Source organism: Barbus barbus, assembly GCF_936440315.1.
Source record: "Barbus barbus genome assembly, chromosome: 33".
NCBI lineage: Eukaryota > Metazoa > Chordata > Actinopteri > Cypriniformes > Cyprinidae > Barbus > Barbus barbus.
In genome coordinates this window covers 21,533,794-21,558,201 of record NC_136761.1, presented here as the reverse complement: position 1 = coordinate 21,558,201, position 24,408 = coordinate 21,533,794, and the positions used below count along the sequence as shown (strand labels likewise).

The 24,408-nt window shown below is 37.1% G+C and overlaps 1 protein-coding gene across 1 annotated transcript; it reads right to left on the bottom strand.

Annotated features, from left to right (window-relative positions):
* Window positions 1-373: 373 nt before the first annotated feature.
* Window positions 374-24,031, bottom strand: LOC306853161 (glycerophosphoinositol inositolphosphodiesterase GDPD2-like). The gene is made up of 15 exons (XM_079390364.1): window positions 23,892-24,031; window positions 20,314-20,521; window positions 19,495-19,598; window positions 19,279-19,372; window positions 19,110-19,169; window positions 17,831-17,929; window positions 17,471-17,564; window positions 17,046-17,185; window positions 8,403-8,485; window positions 7,880-8,039; window positions 5,530-5,751; window positions 3,910-4,058; window positions 3,240-3,387; window positions 3,000-3,082; window positions 374-2,514 (listed from the first exon to the last, which is right to left on the bottom strand). Exons 2-15 carry the CDS (start codon window positions 20,386-20,388, stop codon window positions 2,454-2,456), a joined length of 1,572 nt encoding a protein of 523 aa, XP_079246490.1. The 5' UTR covers window positions 20,389-20,521; window positions 23,892-24,031; the 3' UTR covers window positions 374-2,453.
* Between the last annotated feature and the right edge of the window lie 377 nt (window positions 24,032-24,408).

Below are 24,408 nucleotides of genomic sequence, written 5' to 3'. Positions count from 1 at the left end.
ATGGAAATTATTATTCTGAAGTATCGCCTGCCACCTACTGGAGAAACGGTCCAATTGGCCTTTTATAGCAATAAGGACTGTATTAGAATGAGCTGAGGGGAAAACACACAGCCTGCCTTCAGTCTGTGTGTTGGTTGGTGACACTTTCAGTAGCATTATGCAAATTATTTGTGGTCAGTTTAATTGAAACCTTTGCTTTATTACATTTATATCATACAAACAAAAAGATTATGAAACAACAACAGCTTTTACCATTTTTATTCAAGGAATTCACATTAAAAAGCAAGTATGAAAGTAGCCTATGGTGCGCCATGCAGTGCAGGGTTGGCTGGTCAATATATATATATATATATATATATTTTTTTTTTTATTTGATGAAAATCTCACATTCAGTATCACAAAATATTTCCTTATAAAAAAAAATTTAAAAAAATAAATAAAATCATGACAGGAGTTAAGCTATGTTGTGCACTTGTGGCTGAGGTTGTGTGGTGGGTTGGCACAATTTTTAAAGGGATGTAACAAACAGAATAGATGCAAACGTTTAATTTAAACCAAACTAACACCAACCCAAATTTGTCAGAACCCAAATTTGCCAGATAGGGTGAAGTCTATCGGGCTATTGGGTAAAATAAGTTTGAAGCATCATATCTCTTTAAATGTTTACATAAAATCACTATAACTATCACTAATAAGGGTACTAAAGCAATTATAAGTAAGCTTACCAACAAGGCAAAGGTTTATGAACAATGTTTTGACATGCTCTTTCAAAAAAAAAAAAAAAAAAAAAAAAAAAGTTTAATTTATAAAAGAAAGGCTGGTTAAGTTAAAATGGGCTGTGTTCTCTTTTTATATTGGCCCATTTAACCTGAATGTTGTGTCGTGGCTCAAGAAGGTACCTGCTGATACTCTAACTCACATCATTTTAAAACTCTTATAATTTTTCACATTTAAAAAATATAAATCCATTTAAGAGACCCATGCTAATTTATAAGAATATCATTAGATCTCATGAACAGCTTATTTAATGGTATTATAAGTCATTTACCAAAACGTGGCCCATTTTAGCTCACTTCACCTTAGTGGTTTTATTGTTAAATAAAAATGTATAATATCATTCATTTTTTTCAAATTTTACAATCTTTTAACTAATCAATAGGGAGATTTTAGATGTTGTTTTGCTTCTCAAAGTTCCCGTTTATAGCCTAGCCATTATGCCACCCACATATTTAGGACTGCAGGAACTAAATACAATATCAATACAAATAACTTGTTAATCACTGAAACAAAGTTACTGTTCAATCGATATGGGGTTTTTAGTGACGGATTCCTGAAATATTACATACTTGGATGGCATAAAAAGGTACAAACATGCACTTTGAGAAGCAAAACATCTTCTAAAGTCTCCCTATTGGTTATTTAAAAGATTGTCAAAGTTGTGAAAATTAATAATATCATGAATTATATTAGCAATAAATCATGGAAAGCATAATTAATCACAGGTATCCAAACTGTACAACAAATGAAAAATGTCTCCCATTGCTAAAATTTCTGAAGTAATGTTAAAATTGCTAAAATTTCTGAAGTAATGTTATAGATGTCTTTATAGAACCAAAGTGGGTCAAAAAGGGCAAACATTCATTTTTGTGGCAACTCCTAAATATTATGACCATAAAATAAACCCTCTTTCTGTATTTGTCCTGAATGGCCATTTGCCAAAAAACCCACTATTAAAAAACAACAATTAAAATATTTACATATCTATATAAAAATTGTTAATTTAAACACTAGGGCCTGGTTTCACAGACAGGGTTTAGGTTAAACCAGGATTAGGCAATAATTCAATTAGGAAATTTAAGTCCTTTTTATAAACATGCCTTTGTAAAAAAAAAACAATGTGTATCTTGAAACAAAACAATGGCACTGACATATTTTAAGATCAGTTAGTGCAAGTTTCTTCAAGCTGAAATGGCTCAGACTTACATATTAGTCTGGGATTAGGCCGAAGCCTTGTTTGTGAAACCGGGTGTAAATGTCTTTGACTACACTTATTGTGCACATCTTGTATTGCAAGCCATTTTTTCTGCTATTGACTATGAACACGGTTAACGTTCGGGACAGGTCCAACATTTTAAAATTTACAAAAGTGTCTCAGAAAGTGTCACATAAGTAGACAACCCTTGTAAAAAGTCTTGTCCTTAAGAAAAGTTGCAGCTCTGCTAACATAACTCTGTCAAGAGGTGGCAGCACTGCACAATATGCTGCCCTAATGAGGAAATGTATATAAACTCTCAAATTAAACAATGTCTTGTATATGCGGTCTAAATTAAAATCACAAATTATTTGAATTTACTGCATAACACATTTAATATGGTGTGGTTTTTTACAATGCCCACATACAGTCCTTCAAAAAGCAAACCAAGGAAATCCCGTCATGTCAGGGATGGCATCATTCAGTGAGGAAGCAGGGGGACAATTCTCTCGCTTATATTCTGACGAAAAACATGGTTCCTCCTGTTCATAAACAAAGAGAAAAATGTCCATTATAAACTCACTGCTCCATCAACATTTGAGTGGCACTTCTGACTACTTTTACTAAATTAGTCCTTAAATAACCGTTTATAGCCATGATTAACATCATGGCTAGCTTACTTGCAATAAATTTTACTTAGCCTACCATTTATATGAAATTATTTATTTATATTGTCCCCATAAGCATGTAACTTAATCAACATTAGAATTTATAATACACTAATAATTTATATATATATTTTTAAATTATCCATTTTTTCTGGTGTAACAATTTTAATACTTTTATAAATGTAATATAAATGGGAAAGTTGAAAAGAGAAATTCTGTTAAACACTAAAACAATTAGAAAAGTAATTAAATATACAATTAATAGGTATACAGCTATTATAAATCAACACATTAAAATCTCCACCAAAAGGTTCATTAAATCAGTTTAACAGCACTGTATGTGGAGTTTCATTGCTTACCTTTGGCAGAGAAACAGGCCAAACATCAACAGCAACGATAGCACATCAACCAAGATCCATATTCCAATGTAGATTTTAGGCTCCTTTCATTGTTACGTGCAAAGAGAGATACACAAACACACAAAGGATTCCAGAGGAGTTACATATTCAGACAAGCCCATGTGAATAAGAAAGGGAAAAACATCTTCTCTTTCATGGCAGAATACACAGTGATAGGTGAAAAGATAGGCTGAGCTTTACCAGATGCCAGTCAGGCTTAGACATGTTTTTGAGGATGTGGCAAGCATTGGTGGTCACTGAACTGACCCCGGAGCACCAGAGTAACGAGAAGAGCCAGCGCTCATTCACAACCCACAGATTCACGGACACATTTTTTTTCCGCAGCTCACTGTGCAGTGAAATAAACAAAAAATGTCAAAATAAAAACAAACACAAATCTTCCCTCTATTTACTAGTCTTTGGCTCCATATCAGCGACCTTTAGACAGGTCGCAACAAGCCAGTTTTCTCAGCATAATAGACAGGAGTGGCAGGACCGTTTTAACATGCAGTCTTATTCATCAGTCAAGATTTTCTTGTTTAATTTTATTCTTCTTCATGTTTACTGCCAGGTAAAATGATAAAATGACAAGTGCACCCAAGCGGACACAATAGCACGTCTGGAAAATGTTTCATCAATCATCGTGTTGAATTTTGGTAACTCTGCATTCCTGCTACTATAATCATTAGACGATAAATTTGTAAGTTTAAACTACATATCGGCATTCATTTTTCACAGCATTTCTGTCATCTTTGTAAGAAAATAAAACCCTGAGAACGTTCCCCAAGGCTGTGCGATCATACCAACATTAATGGCAGCAGCATCATGTCTCTGCATGTCAGATAAGTTGCACCAGTCCTTCTACACTTACCTTATTTCGTGAGCACTCAACGAACTGTATTTCTTATTCAGAAAGCTTCCACCATCTGCATTCATGTCTTGTTCATTATGATACACCTGCTTGAACCCTGGTGCAATGTTTCTCACGTCGTGTCTATATTCTGGAGGAAGCCACCATATCTGAAAGTTATACACAATATTAAGATTACATTCAACGGTGCAAAACATTGTAACATTAAACTCAAAAACACAAACAAAAATTTGAAATGTTGCCTATTTATCTGAAATAAAATAAGTAAATAAGCAGAGGTACTAAAATTACTAAAGCTAACCTGAAATAAAAGAGTAAATAGAAATGTATTATTTTAAACTAATATTAATAAATATTATCATTGTATATACACAATACTAAAATAATACTGATAGAAGAAAACAATGTTTTAGGATTCTGACAACCAAAACGGTAACAGTTTATTTTAAGGTGTCATAATACAGAGTAATTACCTAATTAAGTACTTCGTAGTAGCCGTTGTACATGCATGAAATAAAATGTACTTACCATGTAACTAAGTTATGGAACGGCCTGTAATTACAGTTTGTAATTATGTAGATGTAATAGGCAGCTACTGTTACACATATGTAACAGGCCAAGTCTGATACATCTTGATACACTTTATTTTTAAGTAGTGTATGTCTGTGCACTTAAATTTATAATTACGTTGTAAGTCTGCAACACATATGTAACAATCTTTTGGTTACATGTGTAACAGTAGCTGCTTATTACATCTACATAGTTACATGGTAAGTACATTTTATGTAACAGCTTGTACTTACAGTTGTCACGAATCCGGTCTGTGGCCTTCCGCCCGATAGCCACCAGAGGTCGCCTCTCCATCATATTGACTCTCACACCACACTGAACTACAATTCCCATCATCCATTGCACTGACAACACTTATACAGCTGACTGCACTAATCACACTCACATCTGAGAACTATCACACACTCTACTTAAACCATGGACGTCCTCTTCCTCTCTGCCGAGCACTGTCCTGCGTATGCTGTTCACCCTTCTGTGTTTTGATCTCTCATGTCTTGCCTGTGCCATTTCGGTTTACCAGTGTTTTATCCTGCCTGTGTATTGTCCTGTGTTTTCAGTTAACCTGTCTGTGTGTATGTCTAGCTCTGAGTCTGGTCCTGCGTATAACACTCTCCACGTGTTAGCTGCCTCACCGAGCCATTCTGTGTTTTGTAAATCTAAGTTTAGTTTGTTTTGGGTTTAGTCTCGTATCTTGTTTTCTGCCCGTGTTTCCTGGATTAACCCTTTGCTTTGCCCCTTTGGACTACTGCTCGTACCCCTCTTGGACTACTGCTCGTGTACCTGGATTATCTCTCTGCCTTGCCCCTTTGGACTCTGTTTGTATAATTAAAAGTTTGCACATGGATCCGCACGTCTCACGTCATTACAGCAGTTTGTAATTAAGTTATTTCATGCAAGTACAACGGCTACTACCAAGTACTTAACTAGGTAATTACTCTGTATTATTGACACCTTAAAATAAAGTGTTACCTTTAAAACAAATAAAAAAGGGCATACTACGAAGTTTCAGAAAATGTAATAGAAATATTTATTAAATTTCACTGATATTACCTTTTCTGGTGAGATGCCTGATTTTTTGATCGTTTCAGTGGTGTAGTAGGAGTCACTGTTGTGGAATCCTGTTGAGTTTTTCTCATTTTTTAGGTCAAATATGAGGGAGACGTTATGCTTTTTGGCCATGACTAAGAGCTCATAAAGAGATGGTACAGTCTGGTTGTTAGCCTCCATCTTCTCTTCCTTAGAGAGCGATGACACTGACTGAAATGGATCTGTCTATATTTGAAAATCAAAAGATCTCATTTTCACATAAACAAATTTGTCATTTTGAAATCTCACAGCTGAAGATCTAAAACACAACATCTGCAAATGCAAAGTGGAAGAATTTTGTTTTCTGCTCAATATCTGCTCGTACTGATTAAAGCTGTAACTTCAGTTGAGTTCAAGGTTGTTTGCTCTAATCAACAGAGACAGAGATATGAAGAACTTGTGCTGCTTGATCTAGTTTGCATTCAAATGCAACTGCGCATGCGCTGTCTTCACAACAGATCTTTCATAATATGATATAATGAATATAGTTGTGTAATAAATTGTAAAAATAAATTGTACATTTCTATTTCCATTATATTGTTTGCATAACAGCAATTACTGTCAAATGTGTTGGTCTAATAAATATAAATATATATATATATATATATATATATATACACACATATATACACACAGTGGTGTGAAAATGTGTTGGCCCCATTCCTGATTTAGTTTTTGCATGTTTGTCACACTTTACTGTTTCAGATCAAACAAATTTAAATATTAAAATCAAAGATAACACAAGTAAACATAACATGCAGTTTTTTAATGAAGTTTTTTATTATGAAGGGAAAACAAAATCCAAACCCATATGGCCCTGTGTGAAAAAGTGCTTGCCCCCTAAACCTAATAACTGGTTGGGCCACCCTTAGCAGCAACAACTGCAATCAAGCGTTTGCATTAACTTGCAATGAGTCTGTTACAGTGCTGTGGAGGAATTTTGGCCCACTCATCTTGGCAGAATTGTTGTAATTCAGCCACATTGGAGGGTTTTCGAGCATGAACTGCCTTTTTAAGGTCATGCCACAGCATCTCAATAGGATTCAGGTCAGGACTTTGACTAGGCCACTCCAAAGTCTTCCTTTTGGTTTTCTTCAGCCATTCAGAGGTGGATTTGCTGGTGTGTTCTGGATCATTGTACTGCTGCCGAACCCAAGTTCGCTCCTGCTTGAGGACACGAACAGATGGCCGGACATTGTCCTTCAGGATTTTTTGGTAGACAGCTGAATTCATGCTTCCATTTATCACAGCAAGTCTTCCAGGTCCTGAAGCAGCAAAACAGCCCCAGACCATCACACTACCACCACCATATTTTACTGTTGGTATGATGTTCTTTTTCTGAAATGCTGTGTTACTTTTACGCCAGATGTAATGGGACACACACCTTCCAAAAAGTTAAACTTTCGTCTCGTCAGTCCACAGAGTATTTTCCCAAAAGTCTTGGATCATCAAGATGTTTTCTAGCAAAACTGAGACTAGCCTTTATGTTCTTTTTGCTCAGCAGTGGTTTTCGTCTTGGAGCTCTGCCATGCAGGCCATTTTTGCCCAGTCTCTTTCTTATGGTGGAGTCATGAACACTGACCTTAACTGAGGCAAGTGAGGCCTGCAGTTCTTTAGATGTTGTTGTGGGGTCTTTTGTGACCTCTTGGATGAGTCGTCGCTGCGCTCTTTGGGTAATTTTGGTCAGCCGACCACTACTGGGAAGTTTCACCACTGTTCCATGTTTTCACCATTTGTGGATAATGGCCCTCACTTTGGTTCGCTGGAGTCCCAAAGTTTTAGAAATGGCTTTATAACCTTTTCCAGACTGATAGATCTCAATTACTTTCGCTCTCATTTGTTCCTGAATTTCTTTGGATCTCAACATGATGTGTAGCTTTTGGTCTACTTCACTTTGTCACGCAGGTCCTATTTAAGTGATTTCTTGATGGTGAACAGGTGTGGCAGTAATCAGGCCTCAGGCCTGGGTGTGGCTAGAGAAACTGATCTCAACTGTGGTTTATCACACCTATGTTTTAACGGTTTTGGGGCAAACACTTTCACACAGGGCCATGTGGGTTTGGATTTTGTTTTCCCTTCATAAAAAAACCCTTCATTTAAAAACTGCATGTTATGTTTACTTGTGTTATCTTTTATTAATATTTAAATTTGTTTGATGATCTGAAACATTAGTGTGTGACAAACATGCAAGAAAATAAAAAAAATCAGGAAGGGGGCAAACACTTTCACACCACTGTATGTAATATATGAAAATTTTAAATAAAATACAGAAAATAATTACAGATAAAATACCAAAACAAAATCCTGTCCTCACCCTTAAAAACCATTGGCCTGCATTTAAGGTCTGTAACTCTTGCAATGTGAAGTTAGTGTTCATGTCACCATCTCGACCTAAAAACTTATTCTTCACATCAGTTGTTCGCAGCAGAAAGTTTGAACCATTGTCATGCATAAGAAAAGGCTTCATGTCCTTACTGAAAAAAGACAGACAACAGGATTAAACACACACGTTTGTTTTTGTGAAAAGTGAGGACATCCCATAGGCGTAATGGTTTTTATACTGTACAAACTGTATGTGCTATTGCCCTACACCTACCCAACACCTAAACTTAGCCCTCACAGGAGACTGTTCATTTTAACTTTCCCAAAAAAACCTCACTCTGTATGATTTATAAGCATTTTAAAAAGTGGGGACATGGGTTAATGTCCTGAAAAGTCACCTTCACCTTGTAATACCAGTGTCATTATACAAATTTATGTCCTCATTTGTCACAAAAATGCACACACACTCACACATTACACACTAGAAGCAAGTGTTTCGGGGCACAATCTGTTACCTGAGTTGCACATCCGTTTCAAATCCCACCACATCACACTCCAGACTCTTCCTGAATGACATCATGGTGTTCTCTGGAGCCATCTAAATACACAAACAAACGCACACACAAAATAAAATCAATTTTACTTTCATCTACAGCAGTGCTGTCCTGGAAGAACCCTAGCCCTTCACATTTTGTATGTCTCCCTTATCTCGTCTTATCTATGTCTCCCGGACTCTTTTTTAATCATTCTTGGAGATTTTAATAAAGCAAATCCCTCCCGTGAACTGCCAAAATACAGACAGCACGTTACATGTCCCACCAGAGACAGTAACATATTGGATCATTGTTACACAATAATTAAAGATGCATATCACTCTGTCCCACGGGCAGCTCTGGGGCTCTCTGATCACGGTTTGGTTCATCTCATACCGACCTATAGGTAAAAACTCAAATCTTCTAAGCCTGTATTAAGAACTGTTAAGAGATGGACTAATGAAGCAGAGCAAGATTTAAAAGCTTGTTTTGACCTCACTGATTGGAGTGTTTTTGAAGCCGCTGCCACCGATCTGGATGAACTCACAGAGACTGTAACATCATATATCAGTTTCTGTGAGGATATATGCATCCCCACCAGGACATTCTTATCATTCAATAATGATAAACCGTGGTTTACTGGGAAACTCAAACAGCTTCGTCAGGCCAAAGAGGACGCTTACAGAAGTGGGGATAAAATCTTGTATAACCAGGCCAGGAACAGACTAACAAAGGAGATCAGAGTGGCTAAAAAGAACTACTCTGAGAAGTTGAAAAAAGAACTTTCAGCCAACGATCCGGCGTCGGTATGGACTGGTCTGAGGAACATCACCATGTACAAGTCACCACCCCCACAGTCTGTGGAGAATCAACAACTGGCTGACGATCTCAATGCGTTTTACTGCAGATTTGAAAAGGCCAGACTGACACCCAGCACCCACTCTGATCTGCACTTCACACATTCACCTTCCCCCCTTGCAACCCCCCTTACTCCCTCCCCCACCATTCTGCCTGCGTTTAAAGTCTGTGTAGAGAATGTGAACCGGGTCTTCAGAAAACAGAAATCTAGGAAAGCTTCAGGACCAGACGGTATTTCACCTGCCTGTCTAAAAGTCTGTGCTGACCAATTGGCCCCCATCTTTACACAAATCTTCAACAGATCTCTGGAGCTGTGTGAAGTTCCCTGCTGCTTCAAAAGCCCAAAATCACTGGACTTAATGACTACAGACCTGTCGCACTCACGTCTGTGGTCATGAAGTCACTTGAGAGACTGGTCCTGGCCTACCTGAAGGACATCACTAGACCCTTGCTGGATCCTCTTCAGTTTGCCTATAGAGCAAACAGGTCTGTGGATGACGCTGTCAATATGGGACTGCATTACATCCTGCAACACCTCAACAAACCTGGGAATTATGCAAGGATCTTATTTGTGGACTTCAGCTCGGCCTTCAATACTATCATACCTGACCTTCTCTCAGACAAACTGAGACCGCTCTCTGTGCCCTCCTCCATCTGTCACTGGATCACCAGCTTCCTGACAGACAGGCAGCAGCTAGTGAGGCTGGGCAAACTCACATCCAGGACTCTCACCATCAGCACTGGCGCCCCTCAGGGTTGCGTTCTCTCCCCACTGCTCTTCTCCCTCTACACGAATGACTGCACATCAAAGGACCCCTCTGTCAAGCTCCTGAAGTTTGCGGACGACACTACAGTCATAGGCCTCATCAAGGACGGTGACGAGTCTGCTTACAGACAGGAAGTTGAGCAGCTGGCTGTCTGGTGCAGTCTTAACAACCTGGAGCTGAACACGCTCAAAACTGTGGAGATGATAGTGGACTTCAGGAGAAACCCCCCTGCTCTCCCCCCATTCACCATCATGAACAGCACTGTGACTTCAGTAGAGTCATTCAGATTCCTGGGAACCACCATCTCCCAGGACCTGAAGTGGGACAATCACATTGACTCTATTGCAAAAAAGGCCCAGCAGAGGCTGTATTTCCTCCGCCAGCTAAGGAAGTTCAACCTGCCTCAGGAGCTGCTGAAACAGTTCTACTCTGCCATCATCGAGTCTGTCCTATGTTCTTCTATAACTGTTTGGTTCAGCTACCAAAACAGACATCAGAAGACTACAACGGACAGTTAGGACTGCTGAGAGAATTATCGGTGCCCCTCTGCCCAGCCTCCAAGAACTTTACACCTCCAGAGTGAGGAAAAGGGCTAAGAAAGTCACTCTGGACCCCTCACACCCAGCTCACTCTCTCTTTGTACTGTTGCCCTCTGGCCGGCGCTACAGATCACTGAGCACCAGAACAGCCAGACACAAGAACAGTTTTTTCCCCCAGGCCGTATCCCACCTGAACAACACATAACACACCCCGGTACTGTACATCTGTAAATAACTCAAACCTTCATCTGTACATAGGACACATGCACATTCACAGTTCTGTCTATGGTCATGTCTCTTTTCTGTATATTTTTATTACTATTGTTATTCTTAATTATTGTATATTCTCTTCATTAGTGTTCTTTATCACCTTAATTATATGTTGTCTGCACTATGTTTGTACTTTCTGTACTGGAAGCTCATAACACCAAGACCAATTCCTTGTGTGTGCAAACACACTTGGCAATAAAGCTCTTTCTGATTCTGATCTAACACACCTTCTTCTTCTTTGAACTTAATGGCGGTTGGCAAACCAGCTTTGGTGCAAAAAAAAAAAAAAACCCTCCTTTTCTTACCAAGATTACTTCCTACATTTCTTAAAATTACTACATCGATTAAATTCGTCTAATTAAATTGGTCTTTTTTCAATACTCTAATAACGCTTTAATTATTGTTAAATTACCATCTAGCAAGCTCTTTAATGTTAACTCTTTGATTCCTGCTTTCTTAATTTCCTCCATAAGCTGAGATCTTTCTTCATTATAACCATAACAGTAGAGAAGAACATGCTCGACTGTTTCTGGATTTCCACATATATATTGCACAAACCTGTATCGTGTTTGCCAATTATAAGAAGTGATTGATTCAATGCAGTGTGCCCAATACGGAGGCGTGAAATTACTGTATCATCCCTTCTTTTGCCACAAACATTTCTCATACTTCCTACTTCGTTATTTCAAACAAATGTCTTCCCTTTTCTTCCTGAGTCCATATCATTTGCCATCTTTTCTTTACTATGTTTTTAATTAACCCCTTCATTTCAGATTTCCCCAATGGGACATTAACATTTATTCTAGAACATTTAAGAGCTTTCTTTGCCAACTCATCTGCTATTTCATTTCCCACAACCCCCACATGTGCAGGGATCCATAAAAAGAATACTTCAACTCCCAAGCGGTGAATTCTGTACAGAGTTTGGAATATTTCAATTAGAATGTCCTGTCTTGAATAAGATTTTCCATTTTTTAAACTAACAAGGCTCGATAAAGAGTCAGAACAGATAACAACTTTATTTAAACGAACCTCTTCTACCCATTGAAGAGCCAGATGAATTGCAATCAATTCAGAGGAATACACAGATAAAAAGTTAGATGTTCTTTTACTTATTTTAACGTCCAATTCTGGAATAACTACAGCTGCAGCTGTATTCCCAGATTCCGGATCTTTTGAGCCATCAGTATATATTTGAGTACATTTCTGATACTCTTGATGTAAATATTGATTCACCAACAAATCTTTTGATATCCTTCTTTGAAGATTATTAATTTCTTCCAGTAATTGCAAATTAACTGAAGGCATCTGGAAAAACCAGGGAGATATAGCTGATATGGCTACTGTTGGACTAATTTCATAATCATTGATTCCACTCTTCTTTGCATCATCATTAGCCTCCCACCCAAAACTGGCTATATGTGAATATTCATACTCCCAACAATTCTTAAGGATTTCTTTTACAGGGTGACTACTCTTCTGTCCTTTTACTGATACCCAGTAAACCATTTTAAGTTGTTGCCACCTGATTACCAAAGGCATCTCTCCCATCTCCACCTGTAACACCGCTACTGGAGAAGATCTAAAAGCTCCACAGCATATTCTTAATGCCTGATACTGTATTCTTTCGATCTTTTTGATCTGCGATGCTGCCGCAGAAGAATAAACAATGCTTCCATAATCAATAGTAGATCTTATTAGAGCACTATATATTCTTCTTAATGTAATCCGGTTGGCTCCCCAATCTGTCCCAGCCAAGCATCGAAGTATGTTAATTCCCTTCTTACATTTATTTACTATATTTTGTATATGTAAACCGAATGTTATCTTAGAGTCCATTATTATTCCTAAGAACTTAACTTCTGTAACTTGTACTAATACCTGTTCATACAATCTTAATTTTACTTCTGGTTTCTTTTTCTTTCTTGAGAAACATATTACACGAGTTTTACTTATAGAAAATCTAAATCCCCAACAATTTGCCCATTTCTCAACGTCATTAATAGCCTTCTGCATTTTTCCTTCAACTTTCTTAACATTTCTTCCTCTTTTCCATAAAGCCCCATCATCTGCATAGAGAGATTTACTTATTCCAGTTTCAACATTAGAGAAAACATCATTAATCATAATATTAAAAAGTATAGGGCTGCAAACACTGCCCTGCGGAGTTCCATTATCAATTGTATATACCTTTGAATATGTTGATCCCACCCTAACTTGAATCGTCCGATCCTTTAAAAAAATCCATAACCCAGTTAAACATCCTTCCTTTAATTCCCCAAACCCTCCTTCCACATCATCTCATAGGCCTTCTCTATGTCAAAGAATACCCCAATTAAAACTTCCTTATTTACTATTGCTTTTCTGATATCATTTTCTATACATATTACTGCGTCCATAGTATTTCTCCCTTTCTGGAAGCCACTCTGATGAGGGCACATCAAGTTCTTACTTTCAATCTCATACATGAGTCGTGAAACAACCATCCTTTCCATTATCTTGCGAAGATTCGATGTTAAGGCTATTGGCCTATAGTTAGACGGGTTAGTTTGATCCTTGCCAGGTTTTGCTACCGGTACAATAACTCCATGTTTCCAAGTGGATGGTAGCTTTCCTTCAATCCATACCCTATTAAAAAGTCTTAAAATGATATTCAATGCTATATCTGATAAATTTTTAATCATTTCGTAACATACGTCATCCTTACCTGGGGAAGTATGATTTAATTCCACTAGCACTTGCCTCAATTCAGATATAGTAAATACTACATCTATATTAGCTCCAAAAACCTCTTTCCTCTTTAAAATGACTGAATTCTCCACCAGACAGTTCTCCCTATACCTTCTCATTTCATTTGATATATTTCCATTGCTGTGTACTTTCGCAAATGTTTTTGCTAATTCTTCTGCTTTTTCACTGTTGGAAATAAATTGCTTATCATCATTAACTAAAACAGGTAAATCATTACATCTATGAATTCCGCCCATTTTCTTAATCATTCCCCATAAGTCACTTATATCCACCTTTTCTCCTATATTACCACAAAATTCTCTCCAATAATTTCTTTTAGTGTCCTTAATCACTTTCCTTACCTTTGCCTGTGCGCTCTTATAATTAATAAAGTCATCAAATACAAATGTTTTCCTAACATTTTTAAAAGCCCGATTTCTATCCTTTATAGCTTTACCACATTCCTCTGTCCACCAAGGGACTGCATTTTTCTTATACTTTCCTGTACTTTTCCCTATAACCTCTTCTGCTGAATTAATAATAACTCTACATATATTTTCATTAAGTTTTTCAATACTTTCATTTACTTCCCTTAACTCAAGAAATGTTTTTTCACTTCTTTCCTTAAAAATATTCCAGTCAGCAGTTTTGAACTTCCATCTAAATAAAAATTCCTTATTCACTGTGGCTACTTCCACCCCTAATTTGCATAAAATAGGGTAATGATCACTTCCCATTGGATTGCTCAATACTCTCCACTCACTAATTCTAGCCAGATTTCGAGACATAATAGTTAAATCTAAAACTGAATTATTTCCTGTTGCCAGGTCTATTCTTGTTGCATTGCCATCATTAATACATATTAAGTTCGCTAAATCTAAAAATTCTTCCACAACTTTACCATTTGCATCAGTATTCCTGCTTCCCCATAATGTGCTATGAGCATTGAAATCTCCACTCCATATAACCCTGCTTCCTGTACCTCCAATGTTACTTAATATTTCATTGCTTAATTTCTTACATGGGTTATAAAAGTTAATTACTCTTATTTTCTGTTCCCCAATCCACACCTCTACTACTACTGCTTCATGATTAGAATTTATTTCAACTTCTCTGAAACCTAATCCTACTTTTAGAAAAGTTATTACCCCTCCACCATTTCCATTTACCCTATCCCTACGTATATCCGTATAACCATGAACTAAAAAACTTAAATGAGGTTTTAACCAAGACTCCTGAACACATATTATATGTGGTTTATATTCTATTTCATCTATACATTTTTTAAACTCTTGACCATTGGCTATTAAGCTTCTGGCATTCCACTGTATTATATTAAATACCATTAAGATCCACCAGCCACACATGGTGCTTGCGAATTACTCAGCATCTCATTTATTTGTTCAACTGTTAATCCATCGATTTTCAAGTACTTCCCAGCTGCTCTTATTATGATTCTTATCTTTTCAGATCTACGTTCTGTTTACGCGGAACAGTTAATTACTTCTGCCAAGAAAACAATAAATGCTGTTTTATCAACTAGCATTGTATTGTCATTCATTCTACATAGATTCTCAAGTTGTTTGTTGTTTCCCCAGCCTCCACTTGTTGTCTCTGCTGTTCGTCTTTTCGTACACTTGATTGCTTCAGCATATGTCAAGTTCTTTGCTATTTTTACATTTTGAATTTTTTCTGCCTCTTTCCTGGCCTTGCAACCACCATACCCCGCACTATGTGCCTCCCCACAGTTACAACATTTTAAATTTACTCCATTTCCACATTTTCCATATTCATGTTCACCTCCGCATCTTGCACATCGTTGTTTACCTTTACAAGCCGCAGCTACGTGTCCAAATCTCTGACACTTATAGCATCTTACAGGAGGAGGAATATATGGGCGGACTACATAACTGATGAACCCTAGATACACTCTATTAGGAAGTTTTTCCTCCTCAAATTGAATCATCACTGAAAGGCTATCAGTTTTCTCGTTGTTTCTAACACATTTCAATCTTCTGGCATCCATAACTGATGCCCCAGATATATTTCTCTTTAACTCCTGAACTGATACGTCTGTAGGAACTCCTGTAATAACTCCTCTAACCCATTTTTTGTCTTCCATTATTGTACCTTCAACTTTTTTACCCATCAAAGATTTCAAACCAGCCACTCTTTTTTGCTGTTTATTGTCTATACAGAAGATCAGCAATTTTCCATCTCGTACTACCTTAGCACATACTATTTTACCTACTGCTTCCTTCAGAGCTTTTGTAACTTTGATTGGGTTAAGTGTAATTACTGATTTGTTCAAGAATTTCATCATTACCTTAAACTCATCCTTTCTTTTATTTGCTGTCAATTTTCACTCTCCGATTCAGATGATAGGCTTCCATTTTTCTTCCTTTTTCTATTTTCCACTATTGTCTATTTCTACCTCCATCAAAACTCCCACCATCCAATCCTTCCATTTCCGACTCGCTACCGGAAGCAGCGTCATTACCTTCCATCTCCGCCTCAGTCACACCCCAGTGTTGCCACCCTCCTCCTGCAGCTTCTCGGTCATTAAGTCATCTAACACACCTGACTCATGTCTTGCAGTCTCTACTAACGAGCTGTTGAGTTGAATCAGGTGTGTCTGATAAGGAGACATACAAAATGTGCAGGGCTAGGGGTCCTCCAGGACAGGTTTGGGAAGCACTGATCTACAGGTTTATTCTGTGCTACTACAACATATGATTTCATTATTTAACAATGTGTGCTTATTTAATGTTCTGGGCTTGTTACCACAAGGGGGAAAAACACCTTTAAAAAGGGCAAAAACACTTTTTTGGGAGACCATTATTTTACTACATAAATGCTCCGGTTTCAATGCCCCGTTTAAACAAAGTTCAAAAGCTGTAGCATCTGTGTTTTTCACACGCCTCTGTTTTTCTTCACAGTTAACCTCCAGTCTCCTGATGAGCGCAGGGAGATCAAACTTATACAGACCTTCAGATGTCAAAACACCTCCTCCACCTTCCCCGCCAGTGGAATTTAACAGGTTGTATATGAATTGTAGATAGTCAGCTATTCAAATGATATTTCTGGATGTGGACTACATGTTTTGTAATGACTGAAAATGTTTTCACTGTGATCATTATTGCATCTATAAATTGCTAATGTTTGAAAAATGTTCCAACAGACTGACATGCTATTGAATTACATTTCCCCAAGTTGATAGCTTATAACCTGGGAATGATGCCATAATCACCATAATCCTAAACAGATTCAGAAACTACAGCTGATGATTCATCGTGTGGCATGTCAAATTTATTCTCATTAAATGTGAAAATCCTCATGCAGCAACGACATGAATAAACAGCAAAGACAAGATTTTGATGGTCATGCCAGAGTAAACCTGTTTTTAATAAAAGGAAAGAATGTCTCAAAATGAATGTTGCAACTAAGGCGTTACCACTTACCATCGGAGCACCGCGGTGTCCGACGAGGGCCGGTTTTGGGTGAAGATTATTGGTAATGCATGGAGAGCAGATTGCAAGAGGACAGAGGAACACAGCAGTGGACACTACCAGGAAGGTCATCATTATAAAAGCCTTACAAGCTACACAGACGAAGACATACACAAAAATATTCAGACACAAAGACTGATATAATTTGGCATTATTAAAGGCATCACTGGTGCTAACTTTCACATTTACATCCACATATTAATCAAAGGTATAAAGTACACACTAATATACAGGTAATATACAAATTCTATTGATTTTAATTTAAATCCATTTTTAATGTCCATGCATTTATCTGATTGTTAAATAGCAATGTAATAAGCAATATAATGTGCAGTCAGAAAATATTAAAAACTTTAAGCTGTTTTGGAGACACTGACCAGCTGTTCTTGCTCTATGATAACTCTGGAACACCAGCCAGCTGATCAAGGTCAAAGCCACCACAGCACCCAGCTGCAAGAAAGGAGCAGTGGCCTACAGGAACCAAAGAGGGGATTTTAATGCACTGTGCAGTACAACAATAGTGGTGTAACTAGAGATATGGACACCTGAGTGACAGTCTTATGATAAATACAGTATACTATAACCTCATGCTGAGGGATATGCATGCTATTGGTGTAAAATATCAAACTGCCATTTAGAATAGATAAGGTAACAGGAAATACAATAAGAACCAGCTGCAAAGACATAAAAGGACAAAGTACCAGTACTGAAAAGATGCATGGTTGAAGGCTTCTTACCTGAAATGACATATAGACAGTTTTCCACTCATCTTTCCATTTTATAGAAAATCCAGCTGTGCCTAAAGTAACAGTGAGGAGAGCTAAAAACAGAAACACCTGAACAGAGAACAGAGAATCATTAATATACTGGGATCATTCATAAACATCCTGTGAACGTCCTTTATCCACAATGACTAACAATGATATAAATTATTACCCAAGTTTTAAAGGCAACTAATATGAGATTGCTTCCTCAACTATGAGCACTGAAGTCTTTTTGAAGGGGTCATCGGATGCCCATTTTCCACAAGTTGATATGATTCTTTAGGTTCTTAAAAGTCTATAACCTGCTTTGGTTAAAATTTCTCAGTGGTAGTGTAAAAACACCATTTTTACCTTGTCAAAATCAGCTCTGTTTTCAGTAAGCCTTTTAATGCATGTTCCTTTAATTGCTAATGAGCTCTGTTCAACCCGCCCTTCTCTTCCATGGGGTGATAAACCGTTCTCATGATACGGTTTACTTTAGCCGCGGAACTGGCTAACTAGCACATTATTAGGAAAGGCGATTTGCAAAGATTCATAAAAGAACCACTTCTGTAGGATCAAAGACTATGGCTGGATCACAAATGAATCGCGCGAACATAGATGCATTTAGGTAGATCGGGGGGTACAAGGTAAGGTAATCCACTGCGTCTTCAGCAGCTCAGATGTTGGGAGTAAATGACGACTGCTATGTTCATAAAGGTAAAAGGCTAGTGTCAATCAACTATCGTGGGAGGGGCCTGGGTCAGTCATCTGATAATGGCTTGATATGAGAAAGGGGAAGTGATTTAAGAAAAAAAATAAAATGAATAAATAAAACACACACACTGGGTGGATCTTTATCATTATAGGGTGGTTGTGTACACACACTGCAACACACATTTCAGTTCAAACACCTTGTAAAGTGCATGTCGCATCCGATGACCCCTTTAAAGCTAATTTTATAGTCAACTTATGTATCATAATTGATACATTTCCATAACATTTACTTTAACAAGTAAATTTACAAAACTTTATTAGGGGGGAAATGGTTTTCACTGTGGTGAAAATGAGTTGTGGAACAGCCATGCTTGTGTTAAAAAAAAAAATATTAAAACTTGTTTCACCCTTTAAAAACAATTGTTTATATAATATAACTGACTTTAAGATGGACAGCCTGTGTCTGGGACAAGAGTACCTATACATTAATGAATTTAATAAGCCTTAATGCCACCTTCAAACAACAAAAAGTACAAGTTGAAAGGGTAAAGAGTACCTTATGCAGCCAGTGTAAATTCAAGGGCTCTCGGATTGCTAAATGCAGCAATCCAAATACCTGAAATAAAAATAAAAAAATTCTAATTGGTACAACCATTGTTTACGAATGCTACCAGCTGAGCAATCTGGATCACATTATGCCCTCGAATTTTCCCATTCTCTCTTACCAGTAGAAGGAGGCAGTATGTGGCCAGCACAGCAGAAACGACCATCACTATCATGTACCAGTTCATCCATTTTTTTAATGTTTTGAAGGCTTCCCTGCAGGAGGAAAATGAAGCAATACGGCAGAATGACAACCAGGCATTACATGTAAACACTGGGCCAGTGGATTTACAATGTGGTCATATAATCAGCACGTGTAATTGTGTTTATATGCTCACCAGTTTACATCATCATGGTCGTTGAAGGCAATAAAACAAACGTACATCCAACTCAAGGCAAGTATGGACACAAAAGACAGAAAGGAGAACCAGCAGCAAGCCCTCTGTATACAAACAAAGCAAGAATGCACACTTCAAACATCTCTTTTCTTTTTCAGTAGGCTCTTCTCCTGGTCCCGTTTACTGACACTAACAAATGTATCAGCACTAAAAAGACCATGTTTATTCAAAACTTTCCCTCAATGCTCCACCTGTGTGTGTGTGATGATTTTAAGTCATAAGTTAACCACAAATGAGAGCCTTGGGGGCATTGGCACACAGCTATCGACTTCTCACGTGGAGTTTCACCTACTGATCCAAATATTAAAAATTGGGGCCCATCTCTAAAGCGAGTGGTTATTATGATAGCTGATTATTATCCAGAGTCCATCCCACACAGGGTTTTCAAAATCTCTGAATGCAGCAGTAATTGTTTCTGACACAAATCAAAAGAATTGAGAGCGTTGCTTTTGTTTCCAGGCTACTAATTAACATACTTTTCTGCCTGTCATAATCAGTCTTCACAGCTTTGTACTCACTTAAAAAGAAAGAGCATTTACATGATAATTGTTCATTAAGGAAGCATTCAATGACAACAATTTTCTTTGATTCTATTCTCCATTTATTAGACACGGTAAACTATTCCGCCTCTATCAACTGATTGTGTCAAGTGAAAACTGTCTGCAAATTCTAAGAGATAACAGGTGCATCATTGAGGTGCAATTTCATTTTGTGGAAAAATGCGATTAAAAATGCAAGGTGTAAAGAAAAACAGCTCACGTTTTGTCTTTTATTTTGACTGTTCCATTGACAACTGTAGCTTCCTCTGAGGCAGGTTCGGGAGATCGAGAACATTGTGTTTTTTTCCACATCTAATGATTCCAGCTGAATGTAAATGGATGAATAGGGGTCTTGTCTGGTATGTAGTGAGGTTAACTCATTTATACTGGTGCAGGTGTTTGATATGGAATGACTCACTGCTTCACACCTAAAACCCGAGTAGGAGGGAAGAGAATACAACATGATGGTTATGCAAGGAAACCTGTTCTTTAACTCAACTGAACGGAGCTCACAATGCCTGGCTTAGTTAGTTAAAAGTCCTCGAATAAGGGTGAGAGAGAAAAATATAGGCTCCAGTCACATGACACAACAGGTATGTGAAGGTTAAATTTAATTATTTAGGAGTGGCAATGCTTTCAAAACCCCTGAAGCAGAAAACTACAAGACGACCTGTGGGAAAGATTTCATAATCACTCAATTCTAATAAAAAGGATGGAATGTTCTTCCCAACTTAACTGCTAAAGCTGTGTAAGTGATAAATATGTATTAAAATATAACCCGTTTTAACTATACCCTACAATCAAAAGTTGGCTGATGCTGGAACACAATAATTTGAGTATCCTACTGTAAATTATATGAACAACTGACATGAGATATTAAAGATGATTTGGTGCAAGTAAAAAGGCCTCCCCCTTGTTTTGACAGGTTGTCCATAACAAGAAATATAATCTGCAACGTTATGTTCTTCCTGTGGAGGCATTTTTTTGCGTTCCAGGTTCAGTGGACGTGTTTTGACAGCCACTGAACCTGGAAAACAAAAATGCCTCATGATCAGATAAACATGAAAGCAATAAGTGTTTTAAGTGTTAAAGGCAACTCTGTAAGGAGGTGGTTAGCACAACAGGAAGGGAAAATCGTATCAGAACCAAAATATAAGTAAAATAATTGTATGTGCTGGTGTACAAATAAAAATTGCACGGTGCCAAACCTTTGGATAAAGTTTGCTGAATGTTTATCCTGATCTTAAAAGACTTTTGTTTTTTATTATTTAAAGGAATATACACGTTAACTCATAATAACAATTATGTTTAGAGTCAGATAATTTTTTTAATACTTTTATTCAGCAAGAATGCATTTAATTAAAAGTGGCAGTAAATAATGTTACATAAGATTTCTATTTCAAATTAATGCTGTACTTTTGAACTTTCTATTCAAAAGATAATTAAAAAAAATTATGGCTTCCACAAAAATATTAAACCGCACAACTGTTGTCAAGATTGATAATAATAAGAAATGTTACTTGAGCACCAAATCAGCATATCAGAGTTATTTCTGAAGGACCATGTGACACTGATGACTGAAGTAATGACTGCTAAAAATTTAGCTTTGCATCACCAGAATAAAATTACTTTTACAATAAATTAAATTTGTGTGGATAATTCTGCTTTGGCAGAATAATATTTCACAATATTACTCTTTTACTGTACTTAAGTTGAAAAAGTGCAGCTTTGCTAAACATAAGTGACAATGTGGCTACAAATCCCCAATAATGGCCAAATTTGTACACTTTCTTTGTTTTGAACAAGGAAAGCGGACAATACCACTTTTTGCATCTTGTCATGAGTATAGCCTGCTGTCAGCCAGGTAAACACCACTGTGTAAAAGTCAGATTAGCCAGTGGAGGGTGATGTTATGTCAGCCATAACTAAACATCCTCAATGAAAGTACTTGGGAACTGTCAGATTTGACTCACTGATAAACATGGATAAACATCAGTGTGTGTGGGTCAGCGCAATTCCTGATAAAAAGTCTACATTAGAGAATAAACCATATATTCCAGCATGAAGGATACACCTATTTTAGTAAAAGCATGAAACTTGAATGAAACCGTCATGCACTGTAACTACTGCTGTGTGTGGTTTCTTTAAGGAACACACAACATATTTGCCAACAGCGACACGCTTAAAACCCCAGGGCGAAACACGTTCTTCAGACTTGACAAAGAAAAGAAACTGGTCAAGTGTTTAGTGGATGTTCTTGATCTGCAGACAGGTATTGCAGCACATTTATTAAGTCACTTAACTCCCCATTTCAGGTCAGACAACAAGTACTTTGTCAGCTGTAACTCATATGATTAAATGACCCAAGCCATCATCCTTGTTCAAAAGGTTGTCCAAAACTTTGAAAATCATCCTGCGTGGACTAATTCAAGGATGCCATTTTCTCAGCGTCACACCACACTTCTCAGAGCAGACAAGAGCTCCTTTGTCAAGTTTATGACCTCAGTTTGAACAGGTTTTAAAGGGTCTTTTCCTCTAGGAATTATTATTATTCAAAGGGTTTGGCAAAAGTTAATTTATTAGTGACCAACAAAATACATTTATAAATGCACTTATAAAATACATAAAAATATATTTGAAACAAGTAGAACTGCTAAACCAAACAAAAGAGTGTTACAGAGGAGTTGGCATCCAGATTCTGCAGAAGCAGCTTTTTTTTGTATCTCCTTAATATTAAAAAACAAAATTGCTCATCTTTAACAAGGTCAACAGACATGAGTTATATACACTGTAAATTTTTAGACTTAACTATAAAATTCCAGTAGATAATTGTGTTTTAAAAAAAATATATATCTGGAAATGTTTTAATGAAAGAAAAACATTTAAGTAGGCTGAACTCATCACCCCCTCTTTTATTGAAGCGTTTCAGAATAAGTGTAGGATTTTTTATTTTTCAAGAAATGTTCATCGTTCAAATTAAGTATTAAAGAAAAAAAGAAAGGAAAAGCAGCCTATGCAAAACTATATGTAAAACCTGCACATAAATCAAACGGACAAGTGAAGGCACATGTTGTTGAGGACAGTGCATGTGACTTGTCTATGTTGTGAAATTAAAGAGTTAACCAGTCGAAGATCATTTTCAAGAAACCCTCAATTTCACTTTCTTCATTAAATTTGAACTACAGACTGCTGTGATACAAAAGCATGCGCCCATTTTCTTAGAACACACAATATTACAAACTAAATACACCAGCTCTGCCTTATAAGACAAGCTAGTTATTGTCGCCACACTTTCTTTATTAAAGCATTTAAGTACCATCGTATTGACTGCGAGAGCTTTCAACCCATCCTAAACCTAATTCACCACCTCAAGTCTTGATCTGCAGTTCAGTGACACCATGGGACGTGTGTTTTTTTTAACCCAAGGGTATTAAAATATTATTAAGGTTAAATTTAGTTTAACACAACGACCTCACAGACACATTTTTGCAACAGCCAACTTTTAATCGTTTCCAAATCCAAGTAAACATTGAACGGAATCGTTTTTCCTTAACCTCTTGAAAACCCGAGATTTGCAAAAATTAAAAACTTTTGTTTTTTCTAAATATGTGCATTTTGTTAAATGTTAGTATGATTTACCTAAATCATAGGGTTTTCCTCCTATAAGGATGCTATAGCACCTGTAATGACTAACACACCTGGAGATATTCAGCTCGCACGCCTTTCAGTAACATTAGATCAGAACAGATCTACGCCGAGAGAGCAAACTGATTTTAAATATGCACGTTAGTACCTTACCTTGCTTAAAAGGGTACATTTGATAATGAAATCCCAGTCAGACTCTCAAACTTCAGCACTCTTCGGCAGTCTTTGCACTCGAACTCCTGCTGAGAGATAAATCCCGTGGACGGAGTATTAATGAGGCGCTAACAATGAATGAGCTTCACATTCCTTGCAGCTTTAATATGGACCAGCACCCGTGCAGTTCCATCAGAGTTCAGCAGAGGGCGCTCGAAGAGTTTTAGAATCGTTCCCATTTAATTAAAACCAAGAGTTTCTGCCTGACATAAATTAATATTCTCCTACAATATAATACATTGACTGCAAATGCATTATATCTTTCTTATACACAAACAGCTGATTGAGCCATCAACATGTGATTGAGCAACCGTGATTGATTTTTTTCAAGCATTCAATAAAAAATGAAAAAAAAAAAAAAAAAAAAAAACATAAATATGTAGGCTAGGTGTATAAAAGTAGTCCCCGGGGTGTGATGGACTTACAGCTGAGCTGAGCTGTACAAGTTATTTGCTGA